The sequence below is a fragment of the Lacerta agilis genome, chromosome 7 (assembly GCF_009819535.1).
Source record: "Lacerta agilis isolate rLacAgi1 chromosome 7, rLacAgi1.pri, whole genome shotgun sequence".
Classification (NCBI taxonomy): domain Eukaryota; kingdom Metazoa; phylum Chordata; class Lepidosauria; order Squamata; family Lacertidae; genus Lacerta; species Lacerta agilis.
The window spans coordinates 63638252-63654120 of NC_046318.1; the positions used below are offsets into that span (position 1 = coordinate 63638252).

At 40.7% G+C, this 15869-nt stretch overlaps 2 protein-coding genes and 1 non-coding gene across 5 annotated transcripts in view; 1 reads left to right on the top strand and 2 right to left on the bottom strand.

Moving 5' to 3' along the window:
• The window catches only part of MATN2 (matrilin 2), a 48735-nt gene extending 39006 nt beyond the window's left edge, over positions 1-9729 (top strand). For all 3 annotated transcript variants that reach the window (XM_033155627.1, XM_033155626.1, XM_033155625.1), the window contains 5 exons: positions 3431-3583; positions 6216-6278; positions 6811-6921; positions 8126-8224; positions 9440-9729. In XM_033155627.1, coding sequence (XP_033011518.1) covers positions 3431-3583; positions 6216-6278; positions 6811-6921; positions 8126-8224; positions 9440-9492 — 479 coding nt within the window. In that variant the 3' untranslated portion in view covers positions 9493-9729. The remainder of the gene's footprint in view (positions 1-3430; positions 3584-6215; positions 6279-6810; positions 6922-8125; positions 8225-9439) is intronic.
• A 1382-nt stretch (positions 9730-11111) lies between these two features.
• Positions 11112-15224, bottom strand: RPL30 (ribosomal protein L30). The gene is made up of 5 exons (XM_033155628.1): positions 15125-15224; positions 14929-14979; positions 12837-12982; positions 11894-12024; positions 11112-11209 (listed from the first exon to the last, which is right to left on the bottom strand). Exons 2-5 carry the CDS (start codon positions 14947-14949, stop codon positions 11160-11162), a joined length of 348 nt encoding a protein of 115 aa, XP_033011519.1. The 5' UTR covers positions 14950-14979; positions 15125-15224; the 3' UTR covers positions 11112-11159.
• On the bottom strand, positions 11385-11518 carry LOC117050531. Its single transcript, XR_004427101.1, has one exon. It is a non-coding gene; the product is annotated as a small nucleolar RNA SNORA72 (small nucleolar RNA).
• Positions 15225-15869: the final 645 nt, after the last annotated feature.

Consider the following 15869-nt stretch of genomic DNA (forward strand, 5'->3'; position numbering starts at 1 on the left):
CAGTGTTTCAACCAAATGTTTACAAAATTGCATGTGTGCATTAAAATGTTATTGGTAAAAATAGCATAAAAATGTATTATATTAGAAATTGCTTGCAAAAATGTGCACATGTAAAAAAATTATTGGGAGAAATGTGCACCAATATGCAGGAGAACTTTCATAACAATTTATAATTAGGAAAAATGAGAGAGAACCGAAATGGATGAATCCTTCCATCCCAAGTCTTAGGGTCATCTCTGACCACTGGTCCTGCTAACTAGGGATGATGGGAGTTGTAGTCCAACAACATCTTGGGACCCAAGGCTGAGAAAAGTTTCTTTAAGCAATGAAAATGTGGAAGAATCCATTGATATATTTTTTTTTGTACACCAGAGTTCTTGAGACTAGAGCTTCCAGTTTGAAAGCCAGCATATATGCATATGCCTTTAAATTTTTTCAGTGGCACATAGCACTAAATCACAATTCCTCATTGCAGCCAAACGGGGTGATCTGGTTCATTAAACTATGGTTTGCACATAGCTTAAACCAGGCATGTGTAAAGTCAAGCCTGGGGGCCTAAAATCCTAAAAAAAGCTCAACAACTTCAGTCATAAAAAAGGCCAACAACTTTGGGGGGAATTTAAAAAAAAAAAAGCTCAACAACTTCAATCCTAAATAAAGGTCAACAACTTTGGTCGGCCCTCACGCATGTTCATCAAATCTGGCCCTCTTTGAAAAAAGTTTGGACACCCCTGGCTTAAACTAACCAAAGCTCCTAGTTATCAGTTGCAATGGGGAACTTGAGTTAATTTAAAGGCAGTTGAAAAACCTGATCACCTCTTGGCTGTGTGGGAGAAGGAAAGGGGATGGGGAGCACATGAGACCAAAGCTCATCATTGCTTGCTTCTGTAGTGCTAAACCAGGCGTCCCCAAACTAAGGCCCGTGGGCCGGATAAGGCCCGAGGGACTTGTTTATCCGGCCCATGGCGACCCCTGCTGCCACCGCCCGCTCTTACCAGTGCTGCGCTGAACGGCTACCCACTTCCAGGTCAGAGGAGCACTGGAAATAGCTTGTGCGCATACGCAAGTGTTCATTTCCAATGCATATCCAGGTCGGAGGAGGCCTGGATACAAGCTATTTCTGGTGCTCCTCCGACCCAGAAGTGCACCAGAAGTGGCGTGTCAGCACGCGTATGGGCATGCGCTGCCTGCCTGCCACACGATCATCGCTGGAGACCCAAGACGTGGTAAGTTTGCTGACCCCTGTGCTAAACTATAGTTTAGCATTACAACATGACAGGAGACAAGGCAGCCACAGCTTCTACTCCCCACTCCTTCCCCAGCCCTGCCATACATCCCATTCCTGACATGCATGCCTGGAGTTCTGATAACTTACAGCAAGTTGGAGAAGAGAGGTGAGCTGAGGAGGCTGGGAAGAAGCCACATCTGGACTTGTCTCCTGCTTCATTAGCAGATTTAAAGGTATATGCATGTTGTTCTGGCTTTCAGCCCGGTAACCTAACCTGAGATTGATGAGCTGCACAAGTTGTGGGACTTAGAAACATTTGATACATCGCTAGGAATTGGCCTGTGGTGAATTATCTTCTAAGGCAGAGGAGACATTTATGATCCAGTCCTAGATTTACTTCCAAAGACATACAGTGAAGTCATTAATCAAAAATGGCACATGCTGCTGCTTTCCCCATTGACAAACATGCCAAGATTCTGCCAGAAATGAGCCCTATGAGTCAGTGCAGCCCCAGAGCAGCCAATAAGAGTTGTGCTCAACATGAAGTTTGGTCTGGAATGTTTCATTATTGATATCCCACCTTTTAAAGAACGGAGTCAGGCATGGATAGTTCATTCATGAAAATAAAGCAAGTATTTGGAATGATATTTTTTCTCCTGACTCATGCAAGGCTATTTAAGGGGATATTGGTGCAGGAATTCAAAATGGAGAGGACTTACATTGTTGTTGTTGTTTTTCCCCTGGAACAGAAGCAATATGACAAAATGTAGTAGACACACAAGTTATTGCTGGATGTACTCACCGTTCCCAGGGGCTTCCACAGAAATATAAGAACTGACAAGTGCAGCAATCTTTTCTGATATCTGAAAACTTCTTCAGTAACAAGGATATCCTTTAAAGCGAGGTAGCTAATGGGTGGTCCTCCAGATGTTGGACTCCAGCTCCCACTGGCCCCAGCCAGCATGGCCAGTAGAACCATAAAATTGTAGAGTTGCAAGGGGCCCCAATGGTCATCTAGTCCAACCCCCTGGAGTGCAGGAAATTTGGGGATGATGGGAGTTATCTAGTCCAGCAAACTCTTGGAGGGCCACAGGTTAGCCATCCCCGATTTTAAGAATGACCATGGATCTACTTCTGTTCAAGAATATGCTATGCAAAACAAATTAAATTAATTAAATGATATCTTTTTTAAAAAAACCATTATTGATAAATCAGATGTGCCCAAGAAGATTTTTCAAATGTGGAGCAATTTGGACCTTCTTTGGAGGTCTTTAAGCAGAGGCTTGACAGCCATCTGTCAGGAATGCTTTGATGGTGTTTCCTGCTTGGCAGGGGGTTGGACTGGATGGCCCTTGTGGTCTCTTCCAACTCTAGGATTCTATGATTCTATGGACCAGTAATAATTGTGCCTTTAAAAAAAATTAAACGTATGCTATCAGTGCTGTTTCTGGGTTTCTCAAGCCCCAGATTGATGCCATAGGAATGGACAAAATTTTAGCCTTCCACAAATGGAAGAGCTTCTCTGTGGTTGGTGTTGACCTGCAACAGTGGAATACCCTAAATGGTGGGTTGCGCCTATGTCCCTCATTATTGATATTCACGGGGAATTTAAAAACATGTCTGTTTACCCAGATGTTTGGTGTCTGAAAGATAATGTTCGTGGCAACCTTGAATAGCTGTGAGGTTATAGAATTGTTTTAAGATGTTTAAAATACTTTATTTTTAGTTCAGTTATACTGAAATCCTTTGGTTGAGATTCTGGAATCCGAATGAAGTGATAATGGGTAATCAATAAACAGGAGATTTTAAACAAGACTGGCCAGATATAGCCAACTGAGCCATCAGCTGGAATAAGGAACATTGGCAGCCACTACATTTGGGCATCAGTCAAAGACAAATCATGTTTCAACCAAATCTTCAGTTTGTTGGGACTAACATGCCCCATTGATTTCAATGGCACTTAAGCTAGTACATGTATCGTTGCTGCTGGGTTGTTGTTTTTTTAAATAAAAGACAAGTTTCTGAATGTAAGTCCTGTCCCCATGGACACCCTCCCTAAATATCAGCACTAATCTGCATTCCTGCAGAATTATCTTGCATTGGTGTAAGGGGTCATGGGATAACTGAAGCATTTTCCTTTCCATTGATCATGTTGTGCCTTAACATAGTATTGTTTGACCATAAACATATTTTTTTTTAAAGGAATCACAATGTATGCCATCGGAATAGGGAAAGCAATTGAGGAAGAATTACGAGAAATCGCTTCCGACCCTCCAGACAAGCATCTTTTCTATGCAGAGGATTTCAGTGCCATGGAAGAGATTAGTGAAAAGCTGCAAAACAGAATCTGTGAAGGTAATAATTGTCCCAGATTCAGTTTTCTTGTATGAACAATTGATGCAGACAGAAGTTTGGGGCCTGGCAGAAGCGATCTAACCATTTGTCTTGAACATCTGCAAAAATCACAGAGATACGTGTAAAACACAATGAGCAATGACCCACTGGGAAGAGTAATATTTCAGCTGTTTATCACTCAGGGAATATATGACTTTATTCTAACGCCAGGGACATACACAATCATTTGTACTACTTCTGCCAGCTTAACAAGTCATGTTCGAAATGTACAACTCAAGAAACCCAGGAGAACTGGCAACGCCCTCCCCTTCCTATACACTGCAGAAAGATCATCAGTACTGCTAAAAAACAAAACCAACACCATGCACAATCCATTCCTTTGGGGATATTTGGCGGAAATTTGGTAATTTATAGTTTTCTGTTAAGATGGCGTGTTGGTCAGTATTAGTCACATCTGAGGGAATATGATGGAATACAGGGGAAGGACACAGGCAGCACTAAGTGGCAACAAGGAGGAACTCACAGTAAAAACATATTCTTTGGCATAGTGATTTTTAGAATAAAAATGAGTAGACAAATTCAGAAATGAACGACTCCAGGCTTGAAGTATTTTATTCCAGTTCTTGGAGCCATAGATCTGGCTTTCTATTGCTTATTTTAATTTTTTCCTGGCGGCCGCTATTCTCTCAGGTCAGCTGCTAACATGAATGTAAACCTTGCACTGGCTAGGAGATGCATTCAATTTATCTTCCATAGTCTCTCCCACGTTCATTACTTGCATTCATACATGACACAAATGCTGAAAAGAATCTCAGTTGCTCTTTTTAATGCCATGTATGAAACTGTCCCAATAAGAGCTGGAGATAACTAGTGCTGGATCTGTTTTGAAAACCCAAGTGCTTATCATGGTGTCTGGCATACACAATTCTGCTTTTTACCAGGATTGTAACTGATTGTTGTTGTTGTTCAGCCGTTCAGTCGTGTCCGACTCTTCGTGACCCCATGGACCAGAGCACGCCAGGCACGCCTATCTTTAATTGTAACTGATTAAACCATTTTTAAAAAAAACTAAAGGTGTCCCCAATTAATTAGGCAACAGATTGAGGGTTTTAAAAAATATGTTAATGCAAATACTTAAAAAAACTGTAGACTGCAAGCACCATCTTTAAAAGTGGTGTTACCCCCCCTTCTCTCACCAAGTAAGAATCCTCCTTCTAAGATGACACATTCATGCATAATCTAAAAACAAAGCACAGTGGTACCTTGGTTCTCAGACTTAATCTGCTCTGGGAGTCCGTTCGACTCCTGAAACCGTTCAAAAACCAAAGCGTGGCTTCCTATTGGCTGCAGGAGCTTCTTGCACTCAATTGGAAGCCGTGTCGGATGTTCGGCTTCCGAAAAGCGTTCACAAACCAAAACACTTACTTCCGGGTTTGTGGTGTTCGGGAGCCGATTTGTTCGACAACTAAGCCATTCGAGAACCAAGGTACCACTGAAAGTTTGGGTTGGATCCAATGAAAGGAGTGCTTCTGTCAGCTAAAGGAGCACTTCTATTAGAGAAAGCCTCCTTACTTAGGAAGCTCCTTGTGTCAGAGGCAGAGAACTTTTAGGTCCAGCCCAATAAGCAGTTCCTTTTCGTCCCATCCTGTCAGTTGCTAGCCTTTGCTTCTACGATAGTCCTAGGAGACTGAGGTGAATACACTTGCAGTAGCCATGGGCAATTTGGGAGGCAAGTAAAATAAATTAGTTGTCTTCCACCACTAATTTTTGCTAAGCTTAAGATATTTCTGCTCATAGTTTGCCTGGGCAATTTCCCCCCACCTCCCCGGTTGCAAGTCTTTTGAGCAATGTTTGTTACAGACTCAAAATGCAGAAGAGTCCTGGTCAGAGAATGGAGCACAAGTGTCTTGTATATATATCTTCCTTTTCCTGCCCTCCCACAATGTTACAGGCATCAATTTATAGTGACATACTCTTGCCCTCCATTTTTGCCCTCTAGGTCATTTCACATAACTCTTATATAAATACTGTATAATAGATAAATATAAAAAGAAATGCAAAGTCCACATTATTTGAAAATAAGCTCAGATTCAGACTTTAGCAATTTGTCTCTTACTGAAAAATTAAAACAGCAGTCGCCACTTTTCCTACCGCCTCTTCTCATCTATTGAATAAAAAATAGGGTTCTAATAGAGTACAGTATAAGATAGTTCCCTATGGCTCTCCAGATAATTGACAAATAATCCACTTTGCATCATACCACCTTCAGGTATCCTATATATTTTTTTGTGTTTTAACCCTAAACTCACAATTGTTTCACCGATTATCTGTGGCAACCTCTGCAATAGGAGGAACATTTTTCGTACTCTCTGAAGTAATACATGTTTCTGCAGTCAAGACCATGACCTCCCAAGCACATATGCATATATATTCAATGATGACTTAGCAAAGAACAAGCAGTAACAACTGAAATGATCCTGTTGAATAATTTTCTGTTGTCCAAAAACAATTCCAGCCATCTAAATCACCCTGAAATATCATTACGTCTTCCCAGTTTATGCTAGATCATTATGATGTTACAGATTTCTGCAGTAAATGCTGTTTTATTTCATATTGACAATATTTCTTCCAGGTCTGAAAGGCCACCAGGATTTGACAGCAAGTGTGCTTTATTCAGAAGATTCACGTTCTCAAGGTTTGAGATTCTAAGTCTGTTTATCTTCCATTTCCAGCTCACCTAAGTTCTCCACTAAGCATTTTTCATTCCCAATCATTTCTTGAAAAAGTAATATGAGGCCACTTTCATTGTAATGCTGTTGCTGAGCTCATTTTTAAATATTTGTATCAATATTTAAAATGAGTGCAAATCCATATGCAACACATGGTAGAGTTTTCATAACCTTATGTATAAGTTCAGGCACACGGGCAAGAATTTTTAAAATTAGAACATTTCAATTAAACCCATTATTTAGTTTTGAAAACATACTATGTATATTATATATTATCTCTGTAGATCTGGGTTTATCTAAAAGCTTCACATACGAAGCAAACTGAGGAATTGTCTTTTTTAGCACAGTGCACTCAGTCTTCTTTCACTAAAATAAAAACACAGATACACAAAACTTGTAAAGTAAAAAGCTGGATGGCAATAAGGAACAAGAAAGTATGTAAGATAAAACGTGGTTTACTATATTAAATTCTGTTTTGTTCTTTATGGTTCCTTACAGAACCCGAAGCAGCTACCCTAGCAATCACAGACGTTCTTGCCTGTTCCAATTTTGCAGTGCATCACAAGTATCTCTTTGAAGAAAAACAGCTGCGATCAAAAGTAGCTTCAGGTAAATCTACTTCCCTTCTGCACTTTAGCATGGTTATTTATCCTCCGACACAGGAGGACCCCTCCTCAGTTGCAATCCCTACCTACAGCTGAAGTAGTCCATTCCAGACACACATGTACCACTTTAGTTTACCCTATTTATTGGCTATTTACTTGTAATTCATCACAGCCAAGTCTGAATCTGAATAGAGAGGAGGGCTCTGCTGGATCAGCTTGGATTTGTGATGAATTGGGAAAGCATTAAGTATTCAATTTTATCAATGCTGTCATTGCAAAAATGTTTACTTCAAATAATCCCAATCCTGAGATTTTTTTCCCAGCAGGCTATGCTCTTCTTGTCCTGAATGATTGACAACCCTCAGAAGGGTTACACAGATGACACACAAGTTTGTTTTGATCCTGGGTTTTGCATGTTGCACTGCTATGAAAGTGACTATAATCTCAATTGTAGAGCACATGCTCTGGCATGGAAACCTCCCTCCGGAGGTTGTGGGCGCTTCTTCTTGGAGGTTTTTAAGCATAGGTTACAGATGCTTTAGTTGAGACACAGGTGTTTTAGTTGCACTTTAGTTGAGATTCCTGCATTGTGAGTGGTTGGACTAGATGACTCTACAATTTTGATTCATGTTTAAATCTTGTCATCTCCATTAAAGAGTATTAGATAGCAGATACTTGCAACCATGGAGAACTGTCAGTGGTCAGTGTACTTGAATAACACTGAATGCAGAGTAGACATTATGTAAATAGGTGAATAAATCCATCCTACTATGGGGCAGCTTCTCAAGCTTCCTTGCTGAACAAATTGGTGCTTGTATCCCTCCCTGTCAGTGATCACGTCTTGGAAGAGATTATGGGTTCCTTGGATTCAAGTCCTCAAACTCATTGAAGGTAGAAGTATTTCCTCTGCCCCAACTGGAGCAACTCTTATGTCAGATCTAAGATTTATCTGTCATGGATTGCCCTTTTGGAATCAATGCATTACTTTTGAGTCATAGAGCAAACAACAAATCTAATAAAAAATTGACAGGTAAAAAGTTTTTCTCAATCAGCTTCATAAGTTTCCTATGTACTTCATCGTTTCTTGTTTGTGACCTTCATTATGTTAAAATAGGACAGACGCAAGTGAGTAATGTTTCTAGCATGAATCTGTATTTATTTAATGTGTTACAGTACTGTTTTCTAAACCTCTCCCATCTGTTTTTCAGGAAATCCTTCAGAAGACAAGAAAGACCCATGTAAATGTGAAAACTTTATGACGTTCCAGAATTTTGCAAATGCTGAAGTTAAAAAACTAACACGACAACATATCCTTTTTTATATACCTATTTCATAATTTCTCAGCTTCTGAGAAAGTAAATACAGCAAATCCTCAGTTGACACGATTTATAGTTAAATCACATTTAGTCTTTAATAGGATGCAAATCCTGTTGGTTGCAATCCCATCTACTCTAAATTGCTCAACAGCCAGCATCCACAGTATTTTGGGGAGGGGAGTGGGAGAAAGGGGTGACTGCATGACATCCATAGCTTTCCCTGTTCCACTAGAACCTCTGCTTTTCATTAATGATGTAAGGACTTTTCCTCTGAACCCCCTTAGCCTGTTGAACTGTGTCAGGGAGGTTGAGATCAGAGGCACAAGCAGTAGCAGTTGGGCAGTTTTAGCTTATCTGGTGGCTTTCTAAAAGAATGTTAGTGGTGATAAATGTGGAACACAGGCTCCCTCTAGTGGCCACACCAAAATTCAGAACTGCAGCCAATATATAATGCAGTTTCAATTCAGAAAAATATACAGTCATACCTCGGGTTGCAAACGTGATCCGTGTGGGACGTTTGCAACCTGAAGTGCTGCATCTGGTGCTTCTGCGCATGCGCCGAAACCCGAAAGTAACCCGTTCCGGTACCTCCAGGTTCAGCGTGGTCCGCAATCCGAAAACGTGCAACCTGCAGCATTCATAATCCGAGGTATGACTGTAGTGAGCTTTACAACATCAAACAGGTAGTTAGGCCTGTGTTTCATAGGCTACTTCAATCCACAAAGGTGCATCACCTGTGTAGGGCTTACATATGCACTTTACAAATGGATGATGTGGTTATTTCATGTAGTGATAAATTCTAGGGTGACCTTTGATGAGTACAAATGCAGCACAATCCAGCCAAGAACACGCAGGTAAGAAGTGTGAGAAACAGGCTAACTCATCTCTCATTGATAAACCTAGAAGTGTATTTGCAACTCTCTATTACAGCAGGAGCAGGCCTATTGCTCTTACCCTTGCCAAAGGCCTACCTAAGCCAATATACTGTTATACACTGTGCTGATCTTCATCCCTCTGGGAAGACCAGAATCAGCTAAAGTTACTTCTACTGAACATCCTTATGTGGGATCCCCATTATGTACGTTGGTTGAAAATTTCTAACCATTTATAGAGTGCTGCTGTAGTCTATAATATTATAAATAAGAGTAAAGGGGTACCTTAACCTTTACTTAAGAGTGAAGAGGTGTTTCCTTAATTTAAGATTACTAGAAGAAATGTCAAAAAGAATGGAAGCCCTGGAAAATCGATTAAGATACTGATGGTGTTCTCAAAAGTATGTGCCGAGTTGGATATTTATACATATGAAGAGAGCAAATCTAAGCTATGTAAAAGAGCCAGTCTCCTGCTGGAAGAAAGAATTTATGGTTCCAGTACATCAAGACTGCATTTTTGTATTGACTGCAGAAAAAAATGGCAAGATTTAATTTTTATACAATTGTAGTATTTTTATCAATTGAGAAAAGCTATGAAATATTAAAATGGTGCTTTTAAAAGAACAGTTTAAATTATTTAGATACAAGGCCCTATTATGTAGTCTTTGATCTAATTGAGACAGTGGAATATGTACATGTTACCAAACAGCTTCCCAAACCAGATGCTTTAACTCTCAAGGGAAAAATAGTCTGAGGCACTGGTAGGAGCACCTTAGCTAGCATGTTTAAGCACACATATGCATCTCTCCCCGACGACCCCCCCCCCATGTTAACCAGTAAACACAAGTTTGGGATGCTTGTGATATTGTAACATGCAGTTCTACCCCAAAGCTGAATCTCAGCTTTGATATCCTAAAGAACATGGCACTAGATGCAAGTACACTCTAAAAATATCAGCCAATAGGGCAACAGAGGGAATAACCGCTTAGTACATTGAGAAAATGGCTTTTATGCCAGAATGCACATTTGGGTTATTGTTACAATTGCACAATTCAGCATTAATAGTCTAAGAAGTACAGGCAGCTCCAACTCTGAATTACATGAAAAGTGAAGCCCAAGTCCCAACAGTCTTGTTTCCTTCCCAGTATCTAGTTTTTTAGTGGCTTTATCTTAAGCTACTATCCCAGACTCCTTTCTGCTGCCAAGAAAGAACGTTACCGATTCTAATAACTTTTGGCTTCTGGAGCTTAAAAAGTCGTAAGACATAAATTCTGATAATTTGAGAATTTATATAATACTTTTGGTTGAGCTGCAACAATAAAATAAAGCTTCTTCTAGAGCACTTGGAAGCCACCTCTGAATATTTCTGAAAACATCTGATTTTCACTTGATTATCAGACCAAAGGCTACTGTTTATTATCTCCATTATTTTTGAATTTTAGAGCAGCAACCAGACCACTTACCCATTTGAATACAGAACCCAGAAGCCCCATTTTTAATTCTATTTAATTTTTGAAACTTCACCTTAGTGTGAAGGGAGGGTAGCAAATAGTAACCATCTTATATTGTATCATTTTCAATTGATAGCACCCTTGTTTGCAAATTCACACCTTATTTGCCACAGGCTTGCGTGGCAAAGCCAGTAATGTTGCCAGATGAAATGGACAGGGTATTATGGTAGACAACCCAAATTCACAAAACTCCCATTAATATAAATTCTGTTAAGCAATTGCCTCCCTTTCTCACTGAGTGACTGTTGACATTTTTGTTGCCTGAACTAGTTTTGAGCCAAGTATGATAAAACATTATGCTTTCACAGCTGCGAGGCACTAAATTCTAGAGGGTGGAGAATAAGGTAGTAAAACTTCTTCTAAAGATGCAGTCAAAAGCACATCAGTGCTCCAAAGTTTGTGGTAACGTACCCTAGACCTGGCTTCCCCAATCTTGTGGTCTTCCATGTTTTGCAACTATGAATATATGCAACTCAAGAAAGCTCCTGCCAATGGTAGATTTGTAACCAGTTTTATTACAGAAAATGTAAAGTTCAGCAATATCTACTTCTCACTGGTTTGCTCTGGCATGCTTCTAATGATGTCAGAATCACCTGTTGGGAGGGGGGGAAAGACACATTTTAACAAACACTCTAGCAAATGGTGCTGCACAATTAATTCTTCGTATCAAGATGCCAACAACCCATTCTTCCTTTTAGACATGCATTCATATGAACATTTTCCAGCATAAATTCAAAACTTTTAATTATATGGAGAAGTACATTATAAAGATGTCACTTGCAGTTAAAAACCAGAACTAGGGAGGCAAAACTAGCTCTGGGGACACACTACATAGTTATAATATAGCGAATGTCTAGCCTGCCCTGATCACTGAAATATCAGGACAGCGAGAATATTCGCAGTGCTTTAAAAGTTCAAAATGCAATACCTTAAGGAGTAGTTTGAGAGTAATGGCTTTTATACAGTAAGATATTACTTAAACTGAATAGATATTTTGAAGATGTTGGAGTGGTTTGGATTAATATTTTCAGGGACCTGTAGATCGCTTTCCTATGTATCTCCAGAATTAATTGATTCAGACTACAATATAGTGCAAGCTCGGTGACGTTCACTATGACTTAGCTCTAAAGCGACTATGCTCTCTAATAAATATGTGAAGAGCTGGGGGTTTAGAATCAGGACAATTTCCAGAGAATGTAATGAATGAACTTTGGTAGAATCACCTTAAAACTCTTCATCATATCCAAGGGTATTGTGGTACCAAATAAAACACGTACCTGGGTCAATGATGGCAAGTGTACACACTCTGTAGTACTTCCCACAAGCTGTACCCAATTCAATATTGTTACCGCTGTAGTGGTGCACACCAGTTTTGGCCAACATAGCATAGTACTCAGTTTCTGATTTCCTGAGAATTAAACACACATGGAAACAAAACCAATGTTTAAATTTATGGATTTTAATCTACAATACAGGCTGGAAATTTCACATGAGCACTAAACATTATTCCTCATGAAAGGCTTCATGATTTATCCCTGCTACCTTCTACTACTTACGATAGGGAGTCTAGCAGCTATAAAAATAACTTTGTTTTATAATGGATTATGGAACTTTACTATGCCATAGCAAAAATAGTCATGTTTAAGTGTTAAATCAATACTTCCAGTACATTTTGGGTCATGGTGTCAAGGTCTATTTATCTCCCATTTACCAAGAGCAAAATATGATGGTGAAAATATGGCCAAGTCTACATACCTACCTTCATCATTACTTTGGAACAAGTTAATTTATAAAATTATTTTAGTGGGAGATTACACCTAAGATTAACAGCACAATACTATGCATGCTTGTTGAAAAGTAATTTTAACTTAGTTCAATGGGGCTTGCCCCCAGGCATGTGTGCACAGGAGTCCCACTTAAAACAATTATTATTATTATTATTATTATTATGAACAAAAAACAAAAAACCCTGGCCATCTAAACAACATGCTCAATTTGTTTACAAAATCTCAAATTTTCAGTACTGTAAATCACTGTTACCCAACCAGGGGCCATCACTGTTTCCAAACCAGGGGTCAGGATATTCCAAGGGGGCCACAGGTGAAAATCACATAAACGGGGGGTTCACAGCACGAGACTATGGGGCAACAGAGGGATGTGAGAAGTGAAGAAAATAGAAGTCAGAAAAAGGTTGAGAAACTGCTGCAGATACACACTTACCTTAGAGCTGGGCAGTTGTTGGCTAGGATGACCAACTTGGCTTTGCCCTGTCGGATCATTTTCAGAGTCTGCTTGTATCCCAGTACATATTTACCACTTTTCATAACCAGCTGAAGTCTAGAGTTTATGGACTCGAGGGACTTTTTCTGAAAGAAAATGTTGAGGTATGGCAACTTCAAAATGATTCCAGCATTTATGAGTAATGAAGTTCCATATTCCGCATGTCTGGGCTTACTACACTGCACTCATCTAAGAATATGTTACAGGTAGGTAGCCATGTTGATCTGCCGTAGTCGAAACAAAAAAATTTAAAAAATGCTTCCAGTAGCATCTTAGAGACAAACTAAGTTTGTTCAGGCAGATCCTGAAGTTGAGGCTCCAGTACTTTGGCCACCTCATGAGAAGAGAAGACTCCCTGGAAAAGACCCTAATGTTGGGAAAGGCTGAGGGCACAAGAAGAATGGGACGACAGAGGATGAGATGGATGGACAGTGTTCTCGAAGCGACTGGCATGAGTTTGGCCAAACTGCAGGAGGCAGTGGAGGGTAGGGGTGCCTGGCATGCTCTGGTCCATGGGGTCACGAAGAGTCGGACACGACTGAACAACAACAAGAAGTTCTTGGTATGACCCTTATATATAGTGAGAGGGTGGGGAGGGGTATTACTCAGAAGGCTGGTGGGAATGGGTGATTGGCTGATAGGTGGTCTGAATAAAGACATTGGATTCTTATCTCATAATACATGATATAGCCATCTCACCCCTTGCTTTTTCCTGTAAGACCCATTGCAGTCGTTAACAGTCGTCAACAGGTTTACCACACCTATCAGCCAATCACCCAGTCCCACCACTATACAGTATATATATAAGGGTCTGGTGACTTCTGTTTCTGAAGTGTGCATGCATACGAAAGCTCATACCAATAACAAACTTAGTTGGTCTCTAAGGTGCTACTGGAGGGATTTTTGTTTGTTTCTTTCGACTAAGAATATGTATCACACAAAACACATCATTTTGTAAGTTTATAATTACATTTAAAATACATTCAAGTGCATAATGATGAGGAACTTAAATGTAAAAACTTATTAATTTTTTTCCTCTTAAAAAAATCAAGACAGGAGTTGTTTGTACATAGCTACGTGTTTTAGTTCTTAAACCAGGGTCTTAGGAAGAAAATGGAAAAACATCCTCAATGAAAAATAGTATTTAATAGTTAACAGCTTTCCTTTAGTCCCAAAACTTGTTTCTTATAAGATACAACTTACATAGACATGCTGATAGGATATATCAAACAGTAAGAGTTACTGACAATTTTGAACACATTCCTGCCCACACACTATTGTCTCTGCTTTCTAAAACTAAAACCCCTGAATTCTATCTCTTTTATACCCAAGTCTTTTAAAATTACTTTAAAAACCTGGTAATTTCAGTGGGCCTGGGTTCTTACAAAGTTCAGGAAATCTGCAGCCTTATGCTGACAGAAAATGCATGCCTCACCCAAAATTTATAAACCTGTCATTCTCAAAAACAATCCAACTTCACTGCCATTTGATTAAGCAGAAAAGCTGAGGCCACATGCAACACCACACTCCTGCAACCTTATATTCAACTCATCTTACACACGGAGAGATAAATTCATATAAAGCCACCATTGTGCCAATAGGCCACAGGCAGCTCCTTATGTATAGAAGAAAAAACACAGTACGCCTTGCACACCCGTCTACTAGCAAAAGCCTAGGAAACTAACACTGAAGTATTGGATTGGCAAGGATAGCCCTGCAAAGCCTATGGAGCTGCAAGGAACTAAGAACATACTCTTTATGAAATGCATACCGCTCCACCAAATAAGCAAATTAATCACATTAGGCTGTGCTTTGAAGCATGACAATTTTTTTTAAAAAAAAAAACGCGATCTATAAATTAAAATCCGACCAATATTAAATAAAAATTAATGACTCTACAACCAGGTTTGGCCCCAAGTTTCACAGGCTCCTCGCCCCGAAGATCACCCTCCTCTCCTCCCGTTTCTGCCTTTACCCACGTGAAGCCCCTTCCGCCCTCCTGCTGCCCCCCATGCCCGGTTCCTCCTCTCACCGTCTTCTTGGCGGCCACCATCCTGTCGGCTCACGTCGGCTCTGACGTTACCTGCGCCAAGGAAAACAAGGGGGGGAGAAGAGAGAATTAACGTCCCGCCGTATCCAGTCCCACCTGGTGCCCCCCCCCCCCGCGTGAACTCGGCTCCCCCCCCTCACCCGGCTCCCCTCACCCAACCCTGGGGAGACCCGCTTACCACAGAGGCACCTCCAAGATGGCTGGGCAGCGAGGAAAGGAAGGAGCTCCCGCAATGCAACGCGCAAAACCACGCGGCCCGGCCGCCGAGAACGGCTACGCTCGCGAGAGGGGGGAATTTCCGCGGCCGATTTCCCAAAAGGGAAGTGCGTTGCGTGGAGCATGCGCACAAGCCTCGAAATGGTACCGTAGAGATAGAAAAAAAAGCCTATTGTAGGCTTTCTCAACCTTGGTTCCTCAGTGTTGGGACTACGATCCCCATCATACTTGATGCCCCGGTTGTAGCCCAACAGCGTCTGGAGACTCTGGAGAAGGCTGACAGAGAAGAACTGTAAAGGCCATTCTGAAAGTAGCGGGCTGCTTAGAGAGTTTGAGGCGGCTCCCTCCATCCAGGCTCTCGGAGTCGAACGGCGGCGTCTTTACGTTTTCCTATCTCTATGCCGCACTTGGCCTGAGCAGCCTCCTCTCTTTGCTTCTCTCCGCAGAGAGCAAGCTCTGTAAATGAGAGCGAATCCAGCCATCCTCGGGGCATAGCAGTGGGGAACAGCAGGGCGGGTTGACAGCTATGGCATGGCCTGTTAACTTAGGCTGCAGTTGTGCTTGAAAGGTTATGCTCATATAAAAAGGCATATAATTCAGGTGGGGGGGGAGTCTTCCGTATTACAGTACAGTATATGATCTATAGTCAAAGAATGTACAGTATTGTGAAGAAAGACACGGCCGCTTAATTTTTTTTAAAATGTAAA

Excerpts from the sequence above, each read along its gene's own strand:
- RPL30 (XM_033155628.1), bottom strand. The coding sequence starts at position 14,949 with ATGGTGGCCGCCAAGAAGACG. Across the intron at positions 12,983-14,928 it reads TGGTGGCCGCCAAGAAGACG|AAAAAGTCCCTCGAGTCCAT; the intron begins GTGAGAGGAGGA and ends ATTTTCTTTCAG. Across the intron at positions 12,025-12,836 it reads AACAACTGCCCAGCTCTAAG|GAAATCAGAAACTGAGTACT; the intron begins GTAAGTGTGTAT and ends TTTAATTCTCAG.